Source organism: Bradysia coprophila, chromosome IV (genome assembly GCF_014529535.1).
Source record: "Bradysia coprophila strain Holo2 chromosome IV, BU_Bcop_v1, whole genome shotgun sequence".
Lineage (NCBI taxonomy): Eukaryota > Metazoa > Arthropoda > Insecta > Diptera > Sciaridae > Bradysia > Bradysia coprophila.
This window is the reverse complement of record NC_050738.1, coordinates 6418713-6444379: the sequence shown is the minus strand read 5'-3', so window position 1 is coordinate 6444379 and position 25667 is coordinate 6418713. Positions and strand designations below refer to the sequence as shown.

Below are 25667 nucleotides of genomic sequence, written 5' to 3'. Positions count from 1 at the left end.
TTCTATGTGTTAACAGGCTGTCAGCATCGGTAAATACAAATATGTTTACGTACATTTCCTGTTTTTAAATACTCTAATGCAAACGACTGTTCGGTGTACACTCAGGCCTCAGATATACTGAGATTCTAATGAAAATCCGCACAGAGTACATTTTGTTTACAAACGAATTCGACGGCTATCTTCGTATTTAGTCTCTCATTCATTTAGGATTTAAAGTAGTAAAACGAGCGGGGTTATACGGTTATGCTATTTTAGGAGTTCATGTTCCTCAATAGATTGGTTATCATTTTCCAATAACAAACAACTTCAACTGCAATATGTTTTCGTATCATCTAACTTAGCTTTCTTGTTTAAAGTCAACACCACATTGTATTATTCTATTAACGAGGGTGTGTTCTTACTTCCGTTAAAACGTACACTTTTAATCCAAACGCTTTACCGAAAAAATCCATTAGATTTTAGCGCAAAAAGAAAAACAGTTTCAATTAACACATCGTATACTTTCTTGACAATATTAAATTAAATTCTATTTGGAGTAGACTACGAAATTCGAAACTCTGCATTCATAAAATGTAATCCGTTTTTACGGTGATTTCTAAGCTGCGAAACCGTATTGGATCGTAACGTAATTGATGGCGAGCGATTGAGGAAACTGTTTGTGTGTGAGTGTATGGATTACACTACAGCAGACCTCCCACTAATTAAAAATCTTTTGAGCTTCCTTTTTTTTGGGTGTTCAGATCCTGAGCAGATTGTTTTTTGTTTGTGAATGTAATGCAAAATTGAGTGGTTTCGCATTTAATTTTAGATGTTTGTTCAGCTGACAGCTGTTTGTAGTTGTATACGATGCCTTAGAGTAGTCCCAAGACATATTGATCAACGATCAGTTTACATACATTTTATAAGCATCTAGCCAGATGTAAGCGTCAACAAAAATAAACGATGAAATGTTATTCCGGTTCTCATAAATTGCATCAAACAAAAAATAATCTTAACAATAGATGTACTAGATTTCACTTTTGCACAATACAAATTTAGCCGTTTCACTTCAGTTTTTTTTTCTCCGTCAACTCTTTTAACTATTCAGGGAATTAAGTCTGTCTATGTATTTGTTTGATTTTAAGTAATGTTTCTACAGCTTCTATTTTTGATTCATCTGAATCTATATTAATGTTAAAAAGTAATCTCTATTCAAAAAAAAATCCGTTTCAAATCTACAATTTCTGTTGTATTTTTGGCACATAAAGTAGATTGTACGGATTGGCGAAACAATCATTTAATGGAAGAAAATCATTTGAATTTTTTGTTTGTTTGGCAAGACTGGACACTGAATTAATAAATATGGAAATGGAAATAGGAAAAACCAATTTATTCAAATTAATTTTTATTTTTAAAATCGTAAGCCCTGGTGCAAAATGGAAAAAATTATTTTTGGCACACGAACAGGAGGATAATGATTTTTATTGTAAATTGAATGGGCTGGGTTATTTACTAAATTTTGTTATTCCACTTTTGTGGCCTGCAAACGCAGAATCAATAATACAGAATCAATAATGTTGTGTATTTCAAATGGTTTTGGGTGCAAAATAAGAACAAAAAATAATACAAAAAATTGCAGCCCATGTCAAACACTTACCTATAATGAATGCCTAAGTCTTTAACATTAAAATTTACAACTTACACCTACGTATTTATTCGATTAAAGTGGAAATTTACTGTTTTTAATATTGGCTAAGGAACAGAGAAGGAGTAGGAGATGAGTTTTATCGCAATACACCGATCAGTTGAATGACCTCGGTTTATTTTTAGCAATAAAATCAGTGATTCCATTCAACTACTATTGTGACTGTGGAAAATTACTGAATTACTGAAATTAAATCAATTTTTGATTGATGAATAATGAAAATTTTAACGGAACGCCCAATGGACATTGTCCATTCCATCCCATTTGAGCGAGAAGTTTTTCATATTTAAAACATTTCATTGGACAGTAGCACTGAAATTTTTCAATTTAATGCTTGAGCATTATGCATTTGAATGATCTTCCTTTAAACATATTTTTCTTAATAAAAACCAGATGTTGAATGAACAACCTATAAAAAAAATCAGCCATTTGTCGATGGCCTGACCACCATTTGTCTAATTCACCACCAACTTGTGATAATGGCGAACAGAACAGTCACTCTGAATGGAATCATAACTTTGACTTCTATACAACAAACTATTGTTTTAATTAATAACGAAACGTCTAAATCATAAATTTCAACTTTGGCAAATATACACAATCAAGGCGACTTCAACACTTACAATAATTTGGCAAATTTAACATTTATTTTAACTTTTCTTCCTTTTAATGTTATCATTTTTTATATAAATTAATTTATGTTTTTTACTCACCATATTTTTCATTTATTATTTTTAAATGATCAAAAATATTCAACTAAACCCTATGGATAGAGCATTGATTTCATCCTTTCTTTCTCGGTAACGAAACGTAAAAATTATTTTTATTTTCTTTTCATTTTATAATCTAAACATAGAACATCGCGACGCTTTTTTTTTGAATATTTACCGTTAAGTCATAAATAATTTTATTTTCTTTTATTTAACTTTTCATTTCGATCTCTAAAAAAAAACTCACACTCTCAACACAACATTCCCGACACCAAATTATTGTATCAATGGTGAATGTTGCGAATCACTAAAATCAACCGTATAGTACATATCATTTTCCAAATTCATAGCCAAATGCCGATTGAAATGGTTACGCTGTTCGTGTTGTTGAGTTTGATGATTTGCCATACCATTGCTGCAATGATTATGTGCACCAACAACACCACCACCACCACCGCTGCCACCGTTATTTTGACATTGGCCATTGTGTAAACTGGCTGTGCTCGATTTATGCATTGACTGCATACCACCTTTTCCACTCAGCCAGTGTCTATTTATTACTGACGATTTTGCACGTCGTCCGAATCCGAATATTGGAATCAATTGATGTTGTCTTGTGGTGAATCGATCGTACGATGGGGATTTGCAAGCGCAAACCGAAAACTATTTTCGTATTTGGACAGAGACGAAAAAATAGTTTTAATTTATGGAATTAATGATAATATTGCTGAGTATTGGATGTATGGATTGGGAATCGAAATAAATAAATAAAAATCTGTGAACGAGACGGTATATAATCCTCTTTTCTACATTTCAGCCACTTACAGCATAACCCGCATCGACGATTGACCTCAATACGAGTTTTGAACTCGTTGACTTGTAACGATAAAATCAGATTGAACCGGACAGATAAGGGAACGAAAACCCATATCAGCATCCAATGCCCACTGACCGTACCAGTAATTTGCCAGTAAATTCGCGACGTCTGTAAAGCAACTGAAATCCAACCCTAAATGTAATCTCTCCTCTGAAATAAATTCGTTGAATATCTGATAGCGTTACGTCTACGCTACACAGCTTTTTCAACAAATATTCGACGAGACAAGAAAATGAAAACGATAATCCCGTTCTGATGGTGATGCATGTAATCTATTGTTTATACGAAAACGACTATTGTAATTTCGGATTTTATATACCGATGAACGGCAACAAAAGTTTCTTCCATTTTCTTATCGTGTAAAGAAAAGTCTGGGGCAATAAATGTAATACGTAATAAACTTTCCACTTGTGTACACCAAGCTCCTCTATTGATTAAAAGCAATTAAAATTTTTGTTCTACACAAATACCATAGTCATCCATCTATCTGAATGTATGTCTTCTCCATAACAAGTAACCAACTATATAATTGGATTACAGTTTATAATAAGATTCCACGACCTATTAAAATTTTCTTACAGACTGTAAAACTGGTACTCAATGAAGAGAGAAATAATTGTAAAACAAATTAAAAACTAAAGTCTCGATAAAATGTTCACGATAAACAGTTCTGTAGATTATAATAAAGAGGATGGAATTAATACACGTCTCTGGTTTCTGTGTGTATATTTATATAAAAGGGATGAAAATTTATTATTCTGTTTTCGACTTTTAATTTATTTAAAAGTAACTGAAAGGAAATGAGAAAGGATTTAAGTTACATCTCTCTTGCTTTATCATAAAATAGTAGAGTAATATAGTGGTTGGTGCAGTACATGAAAATGCTTCATGTCTACTTAAGTGCCCTTCATTTATTTATTTATGTTTTGTACATTTTAACATTTTAAACACAAAACATACATACATTCATTGTCGAGATTGATCAATGGATAGTGTGAGGAGAAGGAGGGAGAGAGAGAAACCTTGGTCCGGAAAATAGTAACACAAACATGATATACACTGTATAAGACAGAATACATACAAACACCATTTTCTTTGGAAATTATATCCGAAGCGAAATGGAAATCGTTGATATTTTCTGAGGATATAATAGGACAGGATTTCCATAGTAACTAAGATGTACATGAAATATGTGTTTTTGGTTTAATGGTCGGCTCGAATTTAATGCCACTATTTAGGTCAAGTCTTTCATTTTTCTGTTTGATTGTACATTAAGGTTTTGTAAACTGGCAAAGCCGATGGGAAATGATTCAATCAAATACATTAGTCGAGAGCTATTTTGTTTGTGGATGTGGAAGACAATGACAATTTATTGTCAAAGTAGGGAAGGATCAACAAAATTAATTTGATTATAAAGTGTCTGTTCACATATGGTCGTTAGTTATACACATGGTTGTTGTACACAATGATTTTTTTATTGTTATATTGAGCATCCATTATGTTTATACCCTCAGCCGGTTCAGATTTAGCGAAAGGTTGCTTTAATATTTAATTTCATGAGCCGTCGGAACAACGGTTTGGATTTAACATAAAACCTTTTTCGAAAGCAAAAAATCATTTATCAGACTTATCCGGAAAGGGACTGAAACGTCAATGCGACTATTGACGGTTTTAAGTTATCCCACCGAATATTATAGTAGTTCTGCCGAAATTTTCATAAGGAACGCTTGTTCTTCATTTAACTTAGGCCATAAGTTTTTCATGAGAATTTAAAATCGTCAACGATTTTTGGGGACAATATATTCGGAGTCATTCAAATAAAACGCTAAAATCGACGATCTTTAGAACCCCCCTCACCTCTCTGCACGCAGTTTTGCATGCATTGAAATGTATGGCAGCACTCTTTTGTCTAACCCAGAAAATAGAGTGCGCACTATTTTAATGGCCCCACATCATCAACACAAGAAGTAATAACCAGTTTTCTATCATCTGTTACCGACAACGACAGAAAAAATAAGCGCTGAGCTCTTGCTAATTTCCTTATATTAAAATAAATTACTTTGAAGTAAAAGATTTAGTAAAATAGCTATGACGCTATGCTTTTAACATGCGAAGTAATAGATTGTATGGGTTGTTCTTTGATGTGCTTTCTCTCTAGCAACTCTCCAAATCAATCAAATTAGCGGGAAAAACAGTTTTAGAAGCTCTTCTTCTCAATAAGGCTTATAAAACAAAGTGTGAGCAAAGAAGCAGAGATTTACAAACGTCTTTATCACCTTAACAATTGTAGTTCGTTTGCTAAAAAGAGCATTGGCAACATTGTGTTCCATCACTCTCAAGTCTCAAGTTTAGGCCTGCCTATCAAATGTCGCTTCGAAAGAATCGAGTATTATTTTGGGTTCGGTGGGCGATCTCTTTAGACATTTCCCAGCACAACTTCAAATTGATAACACAAAATGTAAAGGACCGGTAACAAGGAAATGCACTATACTGAGTTAATGGAGAACGTCAGATTTTTCGTCGCTAAATGCAAAAACGGTAACACTAAAGGTAAACGCGAGATGTATGAATGTTGGACTGTTATCTAAAAAAATGATAAAATTTTGAATTGACGGATTTTGACCAAACTTAATGTCAGTGTAGATATAAGGCAGATTGAAAAAGTAATTACTTTACCGGAGTCATGAGGTCATGCGCTACACACTGGCGTTATGTTTGGTGAAACTCCGTCAAGTCAAAATTTAATTATTTTTAGACAACAGTCCACCATTCATACATTTAGCGTTAGTATTACCGTCGTTGCATTTAGTAGCGAAAAATCTGACGTTCTCCAATACCATCGGGTTAATTTAAACATAGAGTGGATTTAACCGGTTGACATAAATGTCAGTGGTAGAAATCTGAGCTGCTTATAGTGTTAGGAAATTCAACCTAATCCAAACGTCAGACAGTTAGATACAATTTTCAAAGCTATCAGACTTACCACAATAAAAATGATGACAACGATTCCAACCAAAATAACGATTATAGCATAGGTCGACAGATGGGTTTTTGTAGACTTTGCAACAACCGCCAATGATTCACCGAATGGCCGAGTATTAGCTTGTGGATCGTCCGATATTATTTCGTTGGAGCTGACAACTGTCTCGACAACAAATTCATCTGCAAAATGTCAATAATTTTCGATTTTATTATCCCTTTAATGATTACTTACAGCTTGAAAATGGTAACGAAATAACGTCCATTATCAGCAAATGTATCAAAACACCGTATTACGACGGAGGATGTGCGAAATGAACAAACACACACAGAAAAATATGGATCGAAATGCTAAAGTCATAAATAAGTGGAATTGAAATGAAAAATGGAAAAAGAAAATAATGTGCATATTTATGTAGCCACGGATGTTTTTTATGGATATTTTGACGGAGCAAATATATTTTAGATGCAATGTTATGTTATATGGGCGCACGAGGAAATTGGAAATACGAGAGTTGAAAAATGTTTGAAAAGAACTTTTTTCCCTTCCGTTTCATACACCAGTAAGCCATATACATACCTTCACACATTTTTCCGGTAAAACCAGGTCGACATGCACAATAGAATGATTCTTCACTAGTCCAACAAGTTCCACCATTTGCACAGGGATTTATGTTGCATAGCTGGAAAAAAGAAATATAATTGATCAACTTCTCATTGAATTGTACCGAACAGAATGGGAATAATAGGAATACAGTTGCTGTATTTGATATGGGGGATGTTCATTCATTCATTTATTGTAAAAAGATTTCATTGTTTTCGCATTTAATATTATATAATACCGAATCGTATAACAGTGATATTGTAATCAAGTTCGTTGAGTGTGTTCTATTCTATTATTATGTGGATTGCAGACAAAATTATTGAGGTCAGGAATTCTTGTGCTAACCTACACAAAGAAATGTGGGTTTTTTAATTCATTTGGAAACAAATCGATGACAATGCAGGCCAAAGTTTGTATAGGTTATCATCTGTTAACCATAACGACTTCAGGAAGAAACAACGAAAAGAATGTTCAAAGACTTGAAGTAATAGATTTGCGATCAATCTCTAAGATACTTTTTAATGAGATGTAGAACGTACAGCAGTGGCATACGTTTTTAAAAGCTTGCCATTTTTTTTGTAAACCTTTTTGGAAAGTTTTTTGATATGTGCCTAGATAGGTATTGCTCCCTAGAAGCCAAAACCCCTTTTAGAAAAAATCTTCCAAGCAGCCACTCAAGGAGAGGTGACCAAAAAACAAAAACATGCACTTTTCTTATGGAAATTTCTCGTAGGCCAAGAAACGTACAAGGTCGTGTGGGGTGTCATTAGAAAGGTAATTGCATGTACTTTCGGGACAGATTGGGTCTTGTTGGGTTTAAAATTCATCGACACCGAGTTATGAGCAGTTGAAAGTATGGGTAAAAATGGATAATCTCGGCAATTTTCTAACGGTTCCCATGCATCCGAAAAGCAACAGAAAAATAAAAAAAACTGTTTTCCCCATATGATGCTGGTCTTAGATTTCCGATAATACCAAACATGCATGGGTAGTGTTTCGATGAATGTGGTTTTGGAATGAAAATTTGATGCTCAGTATCGCTACTCAAAGCAATGTTAGCGGCTAGTTCACTTTTTCGAAGTAAGTGTATCTAAAACAATGCGATTACTTTTCTAATGACACCCCGCACGACCTTGTACGTTTCGTGGCCTACGAGAAATTTCCATAAGAAAAGTGCATGTTTAAGGTTTTTGGTCATCTCTCACTAGTCACACAAGCTTGGACGAATTTTTTTGAAAGTTGTTTTGGCTTCTAGAGACCAATACCTATCTACTATCAAAAAATCCGCTAGAAAATGTTGGCTGTTTTTCAAAAGAATCCCTCAAATCAACTTTAATCTTGCTAGATTTAGAGATATAGAAAATTTCAGAAAGTTGAGTTGGTGTTACCATTTGACCATAGTACTTAACATGCTACCTTTTTGTGAGTATATAAAATTTCGCAGGCGTTTTTAACAAAGAAAGCACCCAAATTTATACTATTTAAATTGTTTTGTTAACTACTACCAGCTATCCCTTCCCTAAACTTCCCAAGACAAGTTTGTCCTCATGAAATTCCCTACAAAGTACCATGGTTATAGCATCTTCAAGATCTTCTACTTAAAATCGAAAACTTTGATAAATCCTCATTATGAATTTCGAATGACGAATGACGAATCGTTCTGTAAATAAATTTAAAAAAAAGGATAAAATCTCAACGACATGACGCCAGTCACTGTTCCGTATGATGTCCAAACATACAGTCAAACTATTCTTGTCGATAACGCCGGGAAAAACAAAAATATTTAATTTAACATCGGAACTGTCCATTTACATTAAAGGTATCCGACACTATCCGATTCCAAAGCGGATCTGATTTCCGATTAAAATAAACGAGAGGAAAAACATTCCTTTTTTCTAATAAGGAAATGTTTATGTGTACAGCAGCAGAACGGCGGCATGTCAATAAAAAAACTTATTTATCAACATTTTCGTTGAAACATTTTTGTTGTGTTTATCTGAGCGGATGATGCAAATTTTATGCTGAAGGAAAAAAGAAGGAATAAAATTTTCTGATTTTTTTTTCTCCACATTTTTCGAAAGGTATGTCAATCTGACGATGTAAATATTTTATGTAAACTAAATTGAAATAAATTTACTGTGCAAAATAACGTCTTGTCGACAGCGCGCTTTTTTCTATCATCTTTTTTTCTTCATAAATACCAGATTTTTGAAGAATTCACGAACAGACAGACTGATACGATTTTAGGATTCAGAGAACCGTGAAAATGATATTATGTTTTGAAAAAGATGAAAAATGAGCTTCATTGCAGACTTTAGGGCATAAGAATCCGGAAGCCGATAGTTTGTCACTTGCGTATAAAATATTTTAGTATAAAATAACAATAAAGCTTTTTTAACGTGAAAGTTTATTTTATGAAGGCAGAGAGGGTGGCGCCGAGTGTATTCCAGGAATTTCTATAAATTATAATTGAAGAAGCAGCATTTTTGTTAATATACTGGTACGGGTACGTTATCCGTCATTTTAATGAAGCCTGAACGTACATTTGCACCTCCGATGATTTTTTGTGCAAAATTGTTTAGACAAGCTATTTATAAACGATTTATTACCGGCAAGTGCTGCTGCCCTATTTTTGAACGGCTAGCATGCCTGAACTGGAATGTGTGTTTTAGTTGATTGTGCGTTGTTACAATCTATGTGAATAATAATAAGAGAACAACAGGGATTATGTTTTACAAAACATTTCACTTAGATTACATGGGATTGATGCATCAACTAATTAACGTTACTAACGTTACTGAAAAGGGAACAAAGCTGAACAGACTTGTTTAATGAACATCTTTTCTAGTTGTTTTTGCTGGACGGCTTTTGAAATCATCAGACAAAAGATTTACCTTTATTTTGGTTGTACATTTTATGTCAGGAGGAAATGAGATACACTTAAATATGACACCATTCCTACCATTCCTATCACTATTTTTTTTAAATAGCCTTTGTCACCTATAAAACGACGCTCTGACTTGTGTTCTCCTTATAACGAAATGTATGTCAGAGCTAATGAAGTAATAGATTTGAAAGGTTAAACAACAGGTCTAATAGATTTGATGATTACATAGACATTTGTTTGCAATTTGTAAAAGATATAGCCACACTTTGAATTACAGAAAAAAAATTAAAGTTTAATCTCACAACTTAATTCTAATGGACTATCAACTGTTAAGAAATCATATTGCGTCACAGTTAGAATCAATAGATAAAATATATTTCGTTAGTTTAAACTGTTGACTGAATATTGAAACCTCATAATAACCAAGTGGACAGAACTTGTTGTTATTTCCTTCTAAATACTTATCGGAAATATAACATAAGCAGATGAAAGCTAATCGACTTACATTCAGATGGTATTTGCGAAAAGTTTTCGGTTGACTAAAAGGATCTCTTCGCAACAAATTCCAACTTCTTCGGCTACACAAAGTAATACAAAGAAAGCACTTACGAAAAGCATCCAATGTTTAATGCATTTTCCTATAATTTGACTCGGTTCTATATATTCTACTTAATGAGTCGACAGTATTGTGAACCGGAGGGAACGAAACATCACAATAAATAAACATTTATGTCGCTGTAGAAGACAAAGAAAGACATTAAAGAATTATTTTTTTCATTTCTCATTGTTTATTTCTAATTTAAAAAGAAATGAAAATATAACCTCGGATGTTCTTATCGTGTAGCTTCATTTGTAATGATAATAAACTCATAATAATGTATTTTCATCAGACCCGCATATAAATGATACGCTAAGTAAGATCGTCTCTAAATTTTCTTTTACTTTTGTAATAATAATAATGCCTTACATACGGTGTGTTAGATTTGCATGAATGAAAACCAATTATAGCTTTCACTGCGAAAAAGAAAATAAAACAAAATTCGCATGTGTCTGTCAGTTAACAAAATGTGTACACAAGTTCTTCATCTACAAATTTCAAATTGTCTTTTTAGTTCGCAAAATTTTAATATGACAACGAATGATAGGACATTTTTGAATTGTTTATCGGTGTGACTGTAACCGTTGTGTAGTTAAATTTATTAAAACATTCCACCCATCTAATAATAAGGAAAACATACCACCCAATATACCCATCCACACAAAAGCCGATTTATTGTGATTCTTTAGAATAGAAAATGTAAAACAATAGAGACGACGCCTTAACGATTTTTTTTTTTCAAATTGTGTACGTTTTGAGCGTATCGTAGTATGAATGATTATGGTAATATATTTCTTGTGTATTTCAGTCAGCCATAGTCTATTTAATGATTTTTTTTTATCTTTTAGCACTGACACATGTTCATATTCATGTTGGTTTAAAGCTTATTTTCATAGCTCAGCATGGCTTAAGCCCATTGTTTGATAAATTTTTTGTGTCTATGACCAACCATCTATTTTTATAAAAATTCTATTTTTATATAAAGAGTTTCGGAATTTTAGTTGTAAATGGTAAAGTTTTACCGACAAAAATGTTGCATAAAGGCACTATACTATACATTTTATAAATAAAATAGAATATACGGGGCTAGTCATCTGTTATTGACCACTAGGACGAAAGAGAGCGATTTACTCTTACCAATGTTCTTTTAAATACCACAAGTGTAGCAGACAAAAGTAAAAGATTTAACAATTGAAGTACTAGACAAGTCCAACCAAAATTAAAGTTTTACGAAAGAAGTGGTATCACAACTGCCCAATAAAACCAAGTTCCGACAATTTCTTTTTGTTTTTAATCTTTAATGCCTTGCGTTCATTAATATAACCAAATAAGTTGCATATTCGATAATCTACGATTACTTGTTCAGTCAATAAAATAGAGGCTATTCAATGAATGTTTACAAAAGTGAAGTGTCCTCAAAGGATAGACCATCCTTGTCTTTTCCTCTTTTCCTGGAATATATTATATTCTAGAATAGTCATTTGGGATCATTGAATACGAGTCAAGTGAATGCCTCCTCGGGTGAGTTAGGAAATGTTCGAAAAAAATAATAACTTTATCTTTAGTGTTCCCATGATTAAGTCATTGTGGGCGTTGATTTTTTTGTCAGCGGACTTTACAACGGATCTTGGATGATCGTCCATTGGATGGATATTGACAATCAAAAAACGCGATGGGTTCTGGCTAACGAAGATTTCCCAAAGTATTTGTTTAAAATAGGGAGGAAAAAGATTCTGTTTGAAACAGGTGCAAATAACAACACAATCAAATAGATTTAATGTGTAAGTATAACGCTCGTCAATTCTCGTCTGGACCACTCAATGGTTAATCTTCCAATATAGCCATTCAAAGAAACAATGCTGCGAGTGTGATGGCTTTATTCAATACGTCTGAAGATTTGAACGAAATATTTCATATTTTGTAAACGCTTTATTTCTTGTAAAAAAAAAGTTTTGTCATAAAAATTTACTAATTTCCTTTTTAAAATTAATTTAATTTCATAAACTGTATCGTAATCCGAATAACTTATAAAATGGAAACAGACGAAAAAATTTAATTAGAATTCAACTCAACACAATATTCTTAAGTGGTTTTCCAAGTAAAGTAGTTTTTAAGTACAGTTCTTATAAATTAATGATGTTTTTGATACCAAAAAAGAAGGAAAAAATGATTTTCATGCGTTTTTCGGTTTGAAAAAAAAACTTTTCCTTTTTTTCTGTTTGCCTACGAATGGGGAGTTTAGAAATTTGTTCGAAAAAGTTTTAACATCATTTTGATGTATAACCATCATCGAATGTTGAAGTTTACCCAAAATTTGTATTCTGGTACTTGGTGAGGCTTAGCTCTTTTGTGATGGCATGCCAAAATGCCAAAAACGATATTTCGGTGTGGTTGTTTACTTTGTTTTGCCAATGGTGTTTCTAGTGTTCACTTTTACTTTCCTAAACTCGATTTTACGAAAGAAAGTTCTTGTTTGGCGAACTTTTACATCTTCATCGTATCGTACGTATATCGTGTATATACATATACAGCGACCGTAAATTCATTCATATTATATACACAACATCTCTGCTTCGATTCACGAGTCCATATTTTTTGTTGTTTTTTTGGTTTATGTGTTATTCATATATTAGCTCTAAATTAAGGAGCAATTTGTTTGTGATGAATGCTGACAGTATAATGGGAAAATCATGAAAGACTATATTGCAACATTGTGGTATGACAAAGTTAAGTGTGTGGATTGGGTATAGGTATTTGATTGATCATATTTGCTAACAAAGTTCAAAACATCTTGTTAACGGATATAAGATCTTGCATGAGTGGTACGTTGACAACAGGTTTTGAGGAGATTATAACAAATTGAAAAATCGGACAAATTTTAAGAAAATTTTCACGACAATTTGATCGCAAATGTCAAGAACTTGATAGGTGAATCAATTTGTAATTGGAATTATAATTTCTTTATTAGTGCACTTTATGTAGGGTTAGATCACTAGCAAGTCTAAAATCTTGTTAGAAGAACTTCTGAACAATTGTTTAGTTCTGAGGTTGTTCAGATAGAACTTCAATTTTCTTGATGACAGTACATTGCTGCAAGAAACAATTTAAATAGTTCTAAGAGAAAGAATGGCGTTTGGACTTTAGAGATTGTAGACGAAATAGATTGCCTAGAAATGGACAAAATTTTAGCGAAGTGACTAATCACTCGCGCGATTAGATCATCAATCTGTTGAAAAATCAATTGTTAGGGCTTTATTCAAAAGAAGTAATAGATTTGATAATCTAAACCGTTGATTTGCTGTGCTTGTACTAGGGAAGGTCACGCGGATGAAAATACACAAATGACTATTTAGGACTATTCGCATGCGCGTGCGATTAGCATCAGCCAAATTTTAATTGTATCAGACTCACTGTGACTTTTTATGACTCGAATTTTATAGTATTTGTATGTCGTAGGATGAATAAATATACAACTGCGGAATCTAGCCCTACTCATGCATCTAATATCAATATAAACAAAGATAATAATATCCAGACACGAGTCTTAAAAACACCTTCACTCTTCATGCATACGATTTTCTTTTACATTGCTATGCTACGGCGTCAGCATAACTATTAATAATGCGAGCCAATTACGGAATAATTTATGTTCAATCCAATCAACGTCACTAAACGTACCGAAGAAAGTGAAACGTTTTTTTTTTGTTTCTTTTTGTGTCACCATATCACATGCCATGGTTCATCGCTTTGTTAGATGTGCTTTTTCTCTGATTTAAGGGACGCGTCTGTTATTTGTGGGAGCAAAATAACATTACGAGAATAACGAACTGTCTGAAAAGTTTTAATGACCTTTAATGCTTCATTACTTGAACCGTTTTAATTGACTTTCTGTCTTTGTTTAAAGAAGCTTTGAAGCATTAGCTTCTTTACCAGGATTCAGTAAACAATTAAAAAACGAATTTGTCACAAATGTGAAAGATTCGCTTTGTTCGTCAACATTTTCGTTAGACTGTATCTGATCAAATGAAACTTTATTCGTTGAGTGCATCTGTTAAATTTGATTAGTCATCGTTACGCACACAAAAATCGTATTTAAATAATTCAATCTTCTACTTCCATTCAATTTCGACAAAAAAATATTCAATTTTGAGTTTGTGTGTAACCCAAAAACCGACAAAAATCAACATCTGATGAATATTCGACAAATAAAGAAATCATAAAATACAGAAATACAGTTACCTAATTATCGTTTAGTGGCCTAAAAACATGATTATATGTATATGATATTGACATTGGAGAATATAAAATGATTATATACTTCGAGCTGAATTCAATCTTAACTCTCTTGTCTCTTATATCTTGCGACCATGATCGCTTCGAGTGAAAATATCAACCTTACACTTTCTACGTCATTCTAGTAATGTTCATACATCGCATTTTTATTGAAGAATCACCGTTCACATTCGCTGGTTTCGCTGGCTGTTATCACATATACAATTCGTTGAAGGTACACAGTTTGATTTTGAATGTCGGATGGACAGAGTGTTTGGTGCGCGTAAGTAATGAAGAGTGATGTTAGTTTATTGGTTTGAAGATTCAGAAAATAAAAGTTTCAATTTCAATTTAAGTTTTTTTTTTTTTTGTAAATTTTATTTTCTCGTCGTTAGTTGTTATTTTCAATCAATTGTATGATATCAGTGAAAGTGTGAGTATCGATTTTGAGGTTGCTCATCGTATAAACACACCATTAAAGTGAAACCATAAAGTGCAAATTGTTTGTTAAAGTTCGCCGATAAATTAGAATGTTTTCGCGTCGGATACTACACCGTTAAGACAATGTATTTTGTGGCTGAAACCGATGCGTACATGTTTCAACGTTAAGTTCAAGAAGTCGCACAGTGAAAATTATGCAAATGAGTCAGGTGTAATTTTGCTAATTTTTAAATTGTAATTACACGTTTCGAGAACATAAAATATTATTCAGACGAAGAGAGTAGTGGCTAATTATGTATTTCATGCAACTATGTTTAACAGCTTAATTGCATAAATGTGTTTTTAATGAATTTTAAACGTAAAGTGTGTACACCATTCATGTATTTATTGAAATATATGTCTATTCTATCGTACAAAAGATAACACTAGCTGAATAATAAAATCCGGACGGCAGTATTGTGAAACTTGTTAAAAAAAAAAGAAATAAAATTTTGTGCAACTCTTTCATTCCGATAATTACATCTGAAAAGTGAATGAATAAAAAGAGATGATTGAAAAACAGCTCTGCTTTTAACACACGCTTCAATAACGAAATTGTAATTGAAAATTCTTTACGATATTTTTACTTTTATAAAAATATTTTTCTCATTTTATAAATTGAAAAGTGAAATGCACATGTGAAATATAAAAACAAAAAATTAAATTAAATTATTGGCTTAAAATTATCATCAAAAGTGAGACGAAATTTAAATAATGAAAATTTCACATTTTTATTATTCACTCATTTCAATATTATTGTGCTGCATATTTGATTCGGTAGCATACTATAACAAATCGAGCGGATTGAATCGAAATGGAAAGTTTTTATTTGATGCATTATTCGGCTTAGAATCTGCCATTGAGGAAGCAGCAGCTGACGAGGAAACGTCGAGCTCAAATGTCGTTAAGGCTTGTAATTGTGGTATGTAAACGGGGTAACATTTACATTTTTAATGTAACGAGTTAAATTGGGTAAGCGGGTGTAAAGCGTTTTGTACAAATTACAATGAAGTTACGACTAATTACATTTGGATGTACATAATTTGATAGTGCTACTGAATCAGTAGATGCTAATGTAACAAATGTGAAATTAATTATTAAATTTACATGTAACTGTAGTCGGAAATATTTGCAAATTGTTTCAAACGACCTAAATTGGCTAAGTGAAAAAGTAATGCTTTCGTTCAACAAAGAACACTGTTGGGAGACTCGACGAATTAAAATTAAACTTTTAGAAACGACAAAATTATCATTAAATCTGTTACTTCGGCTGCTAAAAGAATCGTGTTTGATAAAAAAATCTTTTACTTCATTTGTTTAACCATCCATTTTACTATAAATGATCACATTATCCATTATGTCATCGCTTTGTCGTTTCTGTCAGTAACAGATGATCAACCGTTTCTGAAAGGTTAACATATGTCAGCGGCTGTCGATTGAAGTTCTTTTTAATCCATGCAAAATTACATTTAGAACAAATCCCTCGTAAACCTTCGGTTGATTTCATATCGTAGTTTCAAAGAAGGGTTTTCAGAACATTTTTCAATTTTACAATGTTTATGAAGACGCACTCGAGACGCAGATAAAGTGTTTTTGTCATATAAACTTCATTTTCATGAGAAGTAAAGAGAGAGAGAGAGAGAGAGAATGACAGGTACAGTCATTTTCGTATTTGACAAATTTTCCAAATCAGAAACAAAATAATTCGTAATTTTGCCATAGTGTAGAACAATTATTTGGTCAAAATAGTGTTTTCAATGAAAAATAATTCAATGGCCGTACTGAAATTCAGTGAATGGACTGCTCATTTCCAGTTTTCTGAACGTAATTCTTGTAGTAAGATGCGACATTTCAAGTGAATCATGAGAGTCATCGAGTAATTCAGGGTTAAACAGTAAAATTAGGGTGGAACGAGATACCTCACAGACGTTTGGATTTCAGAAAAATAGACTTATTTCGTAGCGGATATTGACAATGATGACATAGATATAGACAAGTGTGATAGCGGCGATAATAACGATAGATAAGATCTGGTAAAACATATGGTAAAATAATTGAAGTAAAAGATTTTCATCAATCTGTAGAAAAATCGGTTGAAAGGACTTTGTTTAAAAGAAGTAATAGATTTGATAACATAAACCGTTGATTTGTATACTGTGCTTGTATAAAAGGAAATGTCACCCGGATGAAAATACTCAAACGACACACAAGAGAAAACAGACAATTTCGATCGATTTTGAAAGAATATAGCTTTCAAAATAAATATAAACTTTAATAGCTTGCATTAATAATGATAATGTTTATACAGCGTTATTAAGCATCATCCGTAGTGATGTGTTCCCGCATATCTAATAAAATGTATTTACGCGTTACCTATTATAGCATAAAGCCTTACTTTCACACAAGTCTGTTTTATTACTGCCATTTCTTGATTTTTAATTTGACGATTCAAAATAAATCATTTTCAGTCAATTTTAAATGAATAATTGAGAGATTTTCCAGCTTGCTCGAAAGGTATAGCTTAAAGATTAGGAAAGAAACAACAAATTCGTATTTGGTGAATTTTTGTGTCGAAAGAAGATGTGTACTTGCGGAACTAAGATTTCACGGACGGCAGGTGCATCACCAGTGTTACTATTAACATTAGTTTTACTATAAAAAAAAACAATAGCCATAGCTGGTCGATTGTTTTGGTTGTCGCTGCAGCCGTTCTTAGAGTTCTATTTTAAGAGTTTTAGGAGGTTTTTGGACTTAGGTTTTAGGAGACTTTAGGATCTTTCGTTCGCTAAATAACTCGATGTAGAAGACTACTTTTTTGTAATAAATTCATAGTTGTACGAACTCTGACAAGCCCTATTTATAGTATAAAACTCATATCTTTCCCTCTACCTATTGCTAGAAGTCTCTCTTTCTTGTAACATCCTTTGATTTCCATTGTACAAAGTGTTGTCTTGTTCGTTCCAGTATGCAGCAAAATTAAATTCATTAAACTCTTAGACTAGGTATTTTGACCGATTTTACAGGATCGGAAATCGGTCTACCCCAAAGATACCAAAAAACTCTACGTTCAATTTTGGACATTAACCAAATCAATTATTGGTATTAATAACTAATGACAAGCGACACATGCAAAATGTTTCATTTCGGAAAAGTGTTTCAACTTTGAAATATGTAGATGAGTATCAATGTCATCAAATTTCGTTAACGAAGACGATAGTCCATTATCCGAAATTATCACAATACTATGTAGAAACGATTTTTGTTCAAAATAGGAAGTTTCGGTAATTGTATTTCCGACAAAAGTAGAGTTTGTATATCCGTCCTTGTATAGACTTGTCGAAAAACAGTTACCGAAACAAGTTGCTCAAAAACATACGACCGGGGTTTCTTTTGTCATAAAATGGTTTCCGAATTAAGAGTGATATCGCCAAAACTTGAACCAATTTTGGTGAAAATGAATACCATGGTTCGGCGATCCGGGCAAGCTTTAGCTCGTTTGAATCGTCTTTCAATTCTGAGAAATAGGGATCTTTTACTTTTTCTGTTAGTTTCCCATTTTCGGAGTGAACTCGTGAAAGTAATAGCATGTCAATGGGTCGTGAAAACAGTTTTTCGGTGATAGCTCGAGATAGAAATCTTTCTAAAATGTGAAATGTTGTAGGAATATAGGCCTCTGGCAGACCTTCAAAACGAGTATAATCATCGGTAAGGATAGCCACCCGTTCTGGACTTATGACTCAAAAAATGGTGAATGTTTGGACAGTGCTGCTGGCTTGCAACAGAACTTTTCCGCTGAACTGACTATAGGGTGTTGTAGCTGGACTTACCCTCTTTCGTTCCACGTATAATACACCCCAGAAAAATTGTGTTGCAAGCCACAAAGTTAGTCGAAGTAAAATGTCGCTCCAGTAGACCCATATTTTTCAGTGTTTTCAACTTGTTTTTGGTCTTCAAACAGACTGGAGCGATGGGAATGAAATAAACTAAATCAAAATTACATGTTCAGCTCGAAATTGTCCTGAACCGAGTGATCATTGGCCTTGAAAATGTTGCTTTCCTCCTACTTCGTAGTAGGTGGAAAACCTCATTTCTTTGACTTCACAAAATGAACAGAAACTCAATTGTTTGCACCGAATATGGGCTTATTGTAAAGCAGAGATGCGCATCGTTCATTTACAGTCAATAAATGGTCACCCAAGATGTAATTTGTACTTCACAAGAGGTCACGACCGTTCCCAGCTATGGAAAATGTGTCAAAAATCCAGTTTTTTTTTACAAAAAAAGTTGTTTTAAGAATACATAGCTTAAGACCTTAACTAAAAGCAGTTAAAATCTCCACAGAAAAAATATTTTTTGTAAAAAAACTGGATTTTTGACACATTTTCCATAGCTGGGAACGGTCGTGACCTCTTGTGAAGTACAAATTACATCTTGGGTGACCATTTATTGACTGTAAATGAACGATGCGCATCTCTGCTTTACAATAAGCCAATATTCGGTGCAAACAATTGAGTTTCTGTTCATTTTGTGAAGTCAAAGAAATGAGGTTTTCCACCTACTACGAAGTAGGAGGAAAGCAACATTTTCAAGGCCAATGATCACTCGGTTCAGGACAATTTCGAGCTGAACATGTAATTTTGATTTAGTTTATTTCATTCCCATCGCTCCAGTCTGTTTGAAGACCAAAAACAAGTTGAAAACACTGAAAAATATGGGTCTACTGGAGCGACATTTTACTTCGACTAACTTTGTGGCTTGCAACACAATTTTTCTGGGGTGTATTATACGTGGAACGAAAGAGGGTAAGTCCAGCTACAACACCCTATAGTCAGTTCAGCGGAAAAGTTCTGTTGCAAGCCAGCAGCACTGTCCAAACATTCACCATTTTTTGAGTCATAAGTCCAGAACGGGTGGCTATCCTTACCGATGATTATACTCGTTTTGAAGGTCTGCCAGAGGCCTATATTCCTACAACATTTCACATTTTAGAAAGATTTCTATCTCGAGCTATCACCGAAAAACTGTTTTCACGACCCATTGACATGCTATTACTTTCACGAGTTCACTCCGAAAATGGGAAACTAACAGAAAAAGTAAAAGATCCCTATTTCTCAGAATTGAAAGACGATTCAAACGAGCTAAAGCTTGCCCGGATCGCTGAGCCGTTGTTTTGAAATTGGTTCAAGTTTTGGCGATATCACTCTTAATGAATTACTTAGCACTAGTTTAGTTTAGTATGAGTGGGTGGGGCGAACCCCTGCACCTAAGCCTCCAGTGGGCCTGTTGTGCTTTACTTAGCACTAAGTTTCACTACCTAACACCTGCAAAAGTTGAATTTCACATAATGGATCATTTTCGCATAGGGCAAATTGCTGCGTAATGTTCAACTTTCGCATGGGATAGGTAGTAAAGTTATTTATCTATCTCGTAATTTACCGACTGGCGTAAAAAAAGTCTACAAATCCGGATAAATAATATTTAGAGATAAACGATTAACGCTGCAACGCGTTTTGTGGTATTATAAATCCCAATTTCATAGGATATGAAAACTTCCTCATTTTTTCTACGAGAAGTAATTTGCATAATGCAGAGAAATTTCGAACATAAAAGTTGAAATCTGTCTTGAAAATAAGATTGCTTTTTTTCAATTTGTTGTTAGCACAACTTGTAGCCAGAAGTAATGCATCATTTAGGTATAACCAATGAACGACTTTATCCCATCCACCAGTCATTTGTCATTTAAAGTTTTCCCTCTTATATCCCGTTGCGTCAATTGAAATTTATTTCTTACAGAATGTGGAACTGCCAACCAAGAGATTAGAATAGTAGGTGGCCGTCCAACTGGCATCAATCAATATCCATGGGTAGCCCGACTTGTATACGATGGGCAATTTCACTGTGGCGCATCGCTACTGACACCCGATTACGTTCTAACGGCCGCACATTGTGTTCGAAGGTACATCCAATATATACAAGTAGATTCTTATTTTATCCATAAATCATGCAAAAATATTTTAGGTTACGAAGATCTAAGATACGTGTTATTTTAGGTGACCACGATCAATTTATCACAAGCGAAACGCAAGCGATTATGCGAGCGGTTAGCGCCATAATTCGGCACAGAAATTTCGATTCGAATACGTACAATCATGACATTGCTTTATTGAAACTGAGAAAGCCGGTTACGTTTACGAAGACAATCAAACCGGTCTGTTTGCCAGTCGACAATGATGATCCGGCAGGTGATATACACACAATTCGTTTTTGATTGAATCGACTTTAGATTTCGTTGATGAAACAGGTAAATCTGGAATAGCAGTGGGCTGGGGACGAACGTCTGAGGGTGGATCATTACCAGGAATTGTACAACATGTTACCGTTCCCATTCTTACATTACAACAATGCAGGAATATGAAATATCGAGCGTCTAGAATCACAGCGAACATGGTAAGGAACTATTCAAATAGAAAATCGAAAACGACAATGATGCATGGGGAGAGATATTTTATATCTCGATTTTGCTGTAGGACGTCACATCTATGAGTTATTGTCCATAAAAGTTTTTTTTTAAATTTTATTGCCATGATGCATTTTAAGTGCAATTTATTTTCTGTCAAAAACACTCCAAAAATGTCCAGCATTTCAAGTGTTTTTTTTTGCATCAATCCATAAAAAGGATACTCTTTCACAAACAATATTTCAGCAAATATCCTCCCATTAAGCACGATGATGAAGAATACTCATTAAATTCGCTTTTTCATAACTAGTCGTTATGTATACGGCCAGTTTCGTTGTCCAACAACTCAACGATAAACATAATACCAAACTCAAGCAAAAAGCTATACGAGCAAAAGCGGATGCAACATTGTTGATTTAAATAGGAAATTAATAACGAAGCTTTTAGCGGTTGTTCAATGTTTTACTCGTTTTGCTTTGAACAGATTTGTGCTGGTAAAGGAAAAACGGACTCTTGCCAAGGCGATAGCGGTGGGCCACTGCTGGTCAGCAATAAAGAGAAATTTGAAATTGTTGGTATGTAAACTGTGCAAGAAAGTTGTGCAAACATTTCTTTTGTAATATTTCGTTAATTTCTCTGAAGGAATTGTATCTTGGGGTGTTGGATGCGGACGAGCTGGATATCCAGGTGTATATACGCGGGTGGCAAAATATATGCCATGGCTACGAGCTAATTTAGACGGTTGCTTATGTAAATAAAATATTTAAGTAAACAAAAGAAGGGGGTTTCGTATTCAGGAAAAGAAAACTCCTCAACGAGAAAGTGCTAAAAATGCCGAATAGCGAAAGGACGTTGTAACTCTGTGGAACAAAAATACATAGCAAAAAATATGCAGACAAATTGGTACATTATAAAACATGGACTGTATTTTCTGCTCTAACTGCACATGTTTTGGCAAAAGTCGAACTTTTACGTGGCTGAAATTAGCACAAAGTTTTACCGAAATTGATTTCTCCTGTAGGTACGAAATGGAAATAAAATCAAGTAAATGATCCATGAAAGGTGTTTTGTTAAATTGGGTAAGGGGAAAAATCAATTGCGTTTCAATTTACAATAATTTAATGTAAAAAATCTTTGTTACATTTTGAACAGGGTTTTGAGTGTATCGTGATTCGGAAACAAGTATAGACAGCGGTTCAAATGCTCGGGTCGTAAGTCTATATTGTTTACGAATCAAAATCCTCAGAATCGATCATTTTAATTTGATTTTCGTTGATCTAATGGGCGATACCTACTCTCCATACTTACTTATCCAATTTTCGATTTCAACAATTTCAAACCTACATTCTCAGTGTTACGTTAACTGTTACCGCGAACTACGTCAGTAATATTACACTTAAAAATGGTCTGTGAAAGTGTTAACAAGTTTTAAGTGTGTAATCGCACTCGAAAAAACTACACAGTTTTGCCTCCGTTTACATGACATGAAAGTTGTCGACTAGAATACAAGAACTGTCACCTAACCGAAGAGAAAATTAAACATGATTCAATTTTCTCTCCGTTTCCATAACATTTCTTTTGTTTTAGCAGGGGCGGATCCAGCTTTTGCTCTGACTCAGGCGGATAGAAGAGAAACAGTTTCTGACCCAGGCGGATTTTGTATAAAAAAAATTTTTCTATGTAAAAATCTTCTTCTGACCCCCGGCGACCGCCTCGACCGCACATAGGTGGATCCGCGCCTGTGTTTTAGTCAAGTAAATGGAGGCATGACGACATGCTTATTTAAGTGAGCTGGCACCTCATTGAGTGAAACACTGATATTATTGACTGTAATGGTAAGAACGACTTCCGGTACTTAAGCCAAGCAGAGTTTGAGAAAAAACCGTCTACGATGTTCTTAAACAGATCTCAAAATTCGTGGGACATTGTGAACGTATAAATTAATGGCCTCAAGCCAAGCGAGCAAGGTCTAAAATTTGGAGGTGTTCCATATTGTCACTTTAATGTAAGAATTATGAAGCTTTCCAGAGCACAAGTAATTTTCTGATTTGTGAACATAATAAAATGCAAATCTCAATCAACCATTGTCATCTGTTTTCGACAACAACGACAAAATCTATCCATTGGATAGAGTATCAAACATAAATCAACACTTTAAAAGAAAGAAGAGATTTAATGATTATGTTGTATACATTCAGCCTTCCAAACCCTCATGAACGGTTCTTCTTTTTGTTCTAATTGTAAATATTCTGAAAAGTTTTTCAAAAATTCCTGCGAAAGTATTTGACCCCTCACAAGCCACGATATGGTTGTCATGGAAGAAATTAAACTTAAAATTAAACAAATTAGAATTATTACAGATATAATCATCGTCGCTCGTCACTTTCGATTAACGAAGCCAATTATACCAACAAATTAAGTGAAAAGTTTTAATTTGAAACATAGCTAAAACAACTCCACTGAAGCGAGTCCATGACCTCAAAAACAACGTCCGATACCAGCCTGGGTATTACCAGGTACGAAAAGGATTTCATTATGAAAATTGATTAGCAAATATGTCAATCAATCATCGAATAAATTATTATATTGAAATTGAACAAGAACACATTTAAAAAAAACATTTTCGGCAAACATTTCCATCATACACACATATATAGCTATAACAGTGACAAATACACACACCCAGTTTACCTACTTTACTTATTTATGAAAGCTACCGAAATTTCCAACAAACCCAACTCTATCATAATCATAACCTTGTTATGCCAGAAGAAACTCAATTAGGAACGAGAAAAAGTAAATTTCCTTTTGCGTCAAGCATTTCAAATTGTTATACCTTATAAACTCCCAGCATATTGACTTTGTATCATTATAATATCCAAAGTTATCCAGTGATTCCCGAAGCATACATAATATACTAAAATATAAAATGAAAACACACTGAAGAGAAGAGAGAAAGAGTCGCATAGGCAGTGGCAACACAACCCTCCTGTCTTATAAATAAATTATCAATCGTATCGTAATACATACAACACCAATATTCAAAATGGTATCTCTATACATTATTATCCGAGAGCAGGAATTGCACATGCCTATCTCAATTTCAAATAAAACGATATTTATCTAAATTATTCAAATCATTGTTAATTTAGAAAAAGCGAATCTTCAAAAAAATATAGAAAAAAAGGAAACCGTATACAAATGCGCTATCATACCGCCACCAGTTCGCCGCTTTTTATGAATTGTATGTGCATGGAGAATGGTATCTCTACGTATAATACATTTTGTATTTAACCAAACAAAATGCTTGGCATAGCACTCACACAGCTTATCCAATCCGGATGTCCCCTTTTCTTTCTTTTGGTATTGAAACAAAAAAAAAATGAGGAAAAAAACCGTTCCATCGGAAAGCTCTATATTTTCCGAAGAAATATTTCGAGACACGGGAAAAAAAATTGCCTTTTTATGGAATATCGCGAGATAAGAGACTTATAAACATTTTTTTCCCTCATAAATGGCATGATAAATTATTTAATATTTATTTCTAAAGGTAAGTTGAATTTTGTCGTTGTTTTGTACACGCAGTCGGCTAATGAAAAGTATTTCAGCCGAAAGGATTAATTAATTTTCCTTTTTTTAAATTCTTTTTTTTTATTCCTTCCCTACACTAATGAAAAAGAGGAAGAGGAAGTACAGGTTAAATGAATGGAAATTAACGTATAGTTGGAATAGAGAATGAGCCAGGAGCCAGGACTAAAAGTTAATTAAGAAAACCCATTTCTGATTAATTTAAATGTCGGTTTCATTTGGCGCATTTGAGTAGGAAATTTGTTTGTTGATATAGGTCACCGAATGCAGTTCTTATCACTATTTTTCAGAGTTCTTTTTTTTCATTCGCTATTAAAAGTAAACTTCGACGTTAAGTTTTGGCTGACAAACTGAAAAGTTTGACTATACAAAACCGAGTTTTAAATTGAAACAGTGAAAAAAAAATCTTGAGATGTAACAACCTCAGTCATTTCCTTTTCCTCTTATATATAGTGGAAAAATAATTGAATTTACAAAAATGTTTGTTTCGTTAAAGCAAATATTCAATTATTACAGAGATAAGACATTTTC

The 25667-nt window shown here is 33.5% G+C and overlaps 2 protein-coding genes across 2 annotated transcripts in view; one reads left to right on the top strand and one right to left on the bottom strand.

Moving 5' to 3' along the window:
- Positions 1–1311: 1311 nt before the first annotated feature.
- Positions 1312–25667, bottom strand: part of LOC119066739 — a 115041-nt gene continuing 90685 nt past the window's right edge. Inside the window, exons 12-14 of the mRNA XM_037169361.1 lie at positions 6831–6933; positions 6255–6433; positions 1312–3057 (exon numbers count right to left, since the gene is read on the bottom strand). Of these exons, the coding sequence (XP_037025256.1) occupies positions 2671–3057; positions 6255–6433; positions 6831–6933 (669 nt within the window). The 3' untranslated portion in view covers positions 1312–2670. The remainder of the gene's footprint in view (positions 3058–6254; positions 6434–6830; positions 6934–25667) is intronic.
- On the top strand, positions 15768–22597 carry LOC119066779 (trypsin-1). Its single transcript, XM_037169438.1, has 6 exons — positions 15768–16013; positions 20885–21047; positions 21110–21333; positions 21393–21538; positions 22033–22123; positions 22191–22597. The coding sequence occupies exons 1-6, from the start codon at positions 15806–15808 to the stop codon at positions 22304–22306; spliced, it is 948 nt and encodes a 315-aa protein (XP_037025333.1). The 5' UTR covers positions 15768–15805; the 3' UTR covers positions 22307–22597.

Bases quoted from the DNA above. Each gene is read 5' to 3' on its own strand.
- LOC119066779 (XM_037169438.1), top strand. From the start codon at position 15,806: ATGAAAATTTCACATTTTTATTATTCACTCATTTCAATATTATTGTGC. The intron at 16,014-20,884 runs GTATGTAAACGG...TATTTCTTACAG, and splicing joins CGTTAAGGCTTGTAATTGTG to AATGTGGAACTGCCAACCAA. The intron at 21,048-21,109 runs GTACATCCAATA...AAAATATTTTAG, and splicing joins GCCGCACATTGTGTTCGAAG to GTTACGAAGATCTAAGATAC.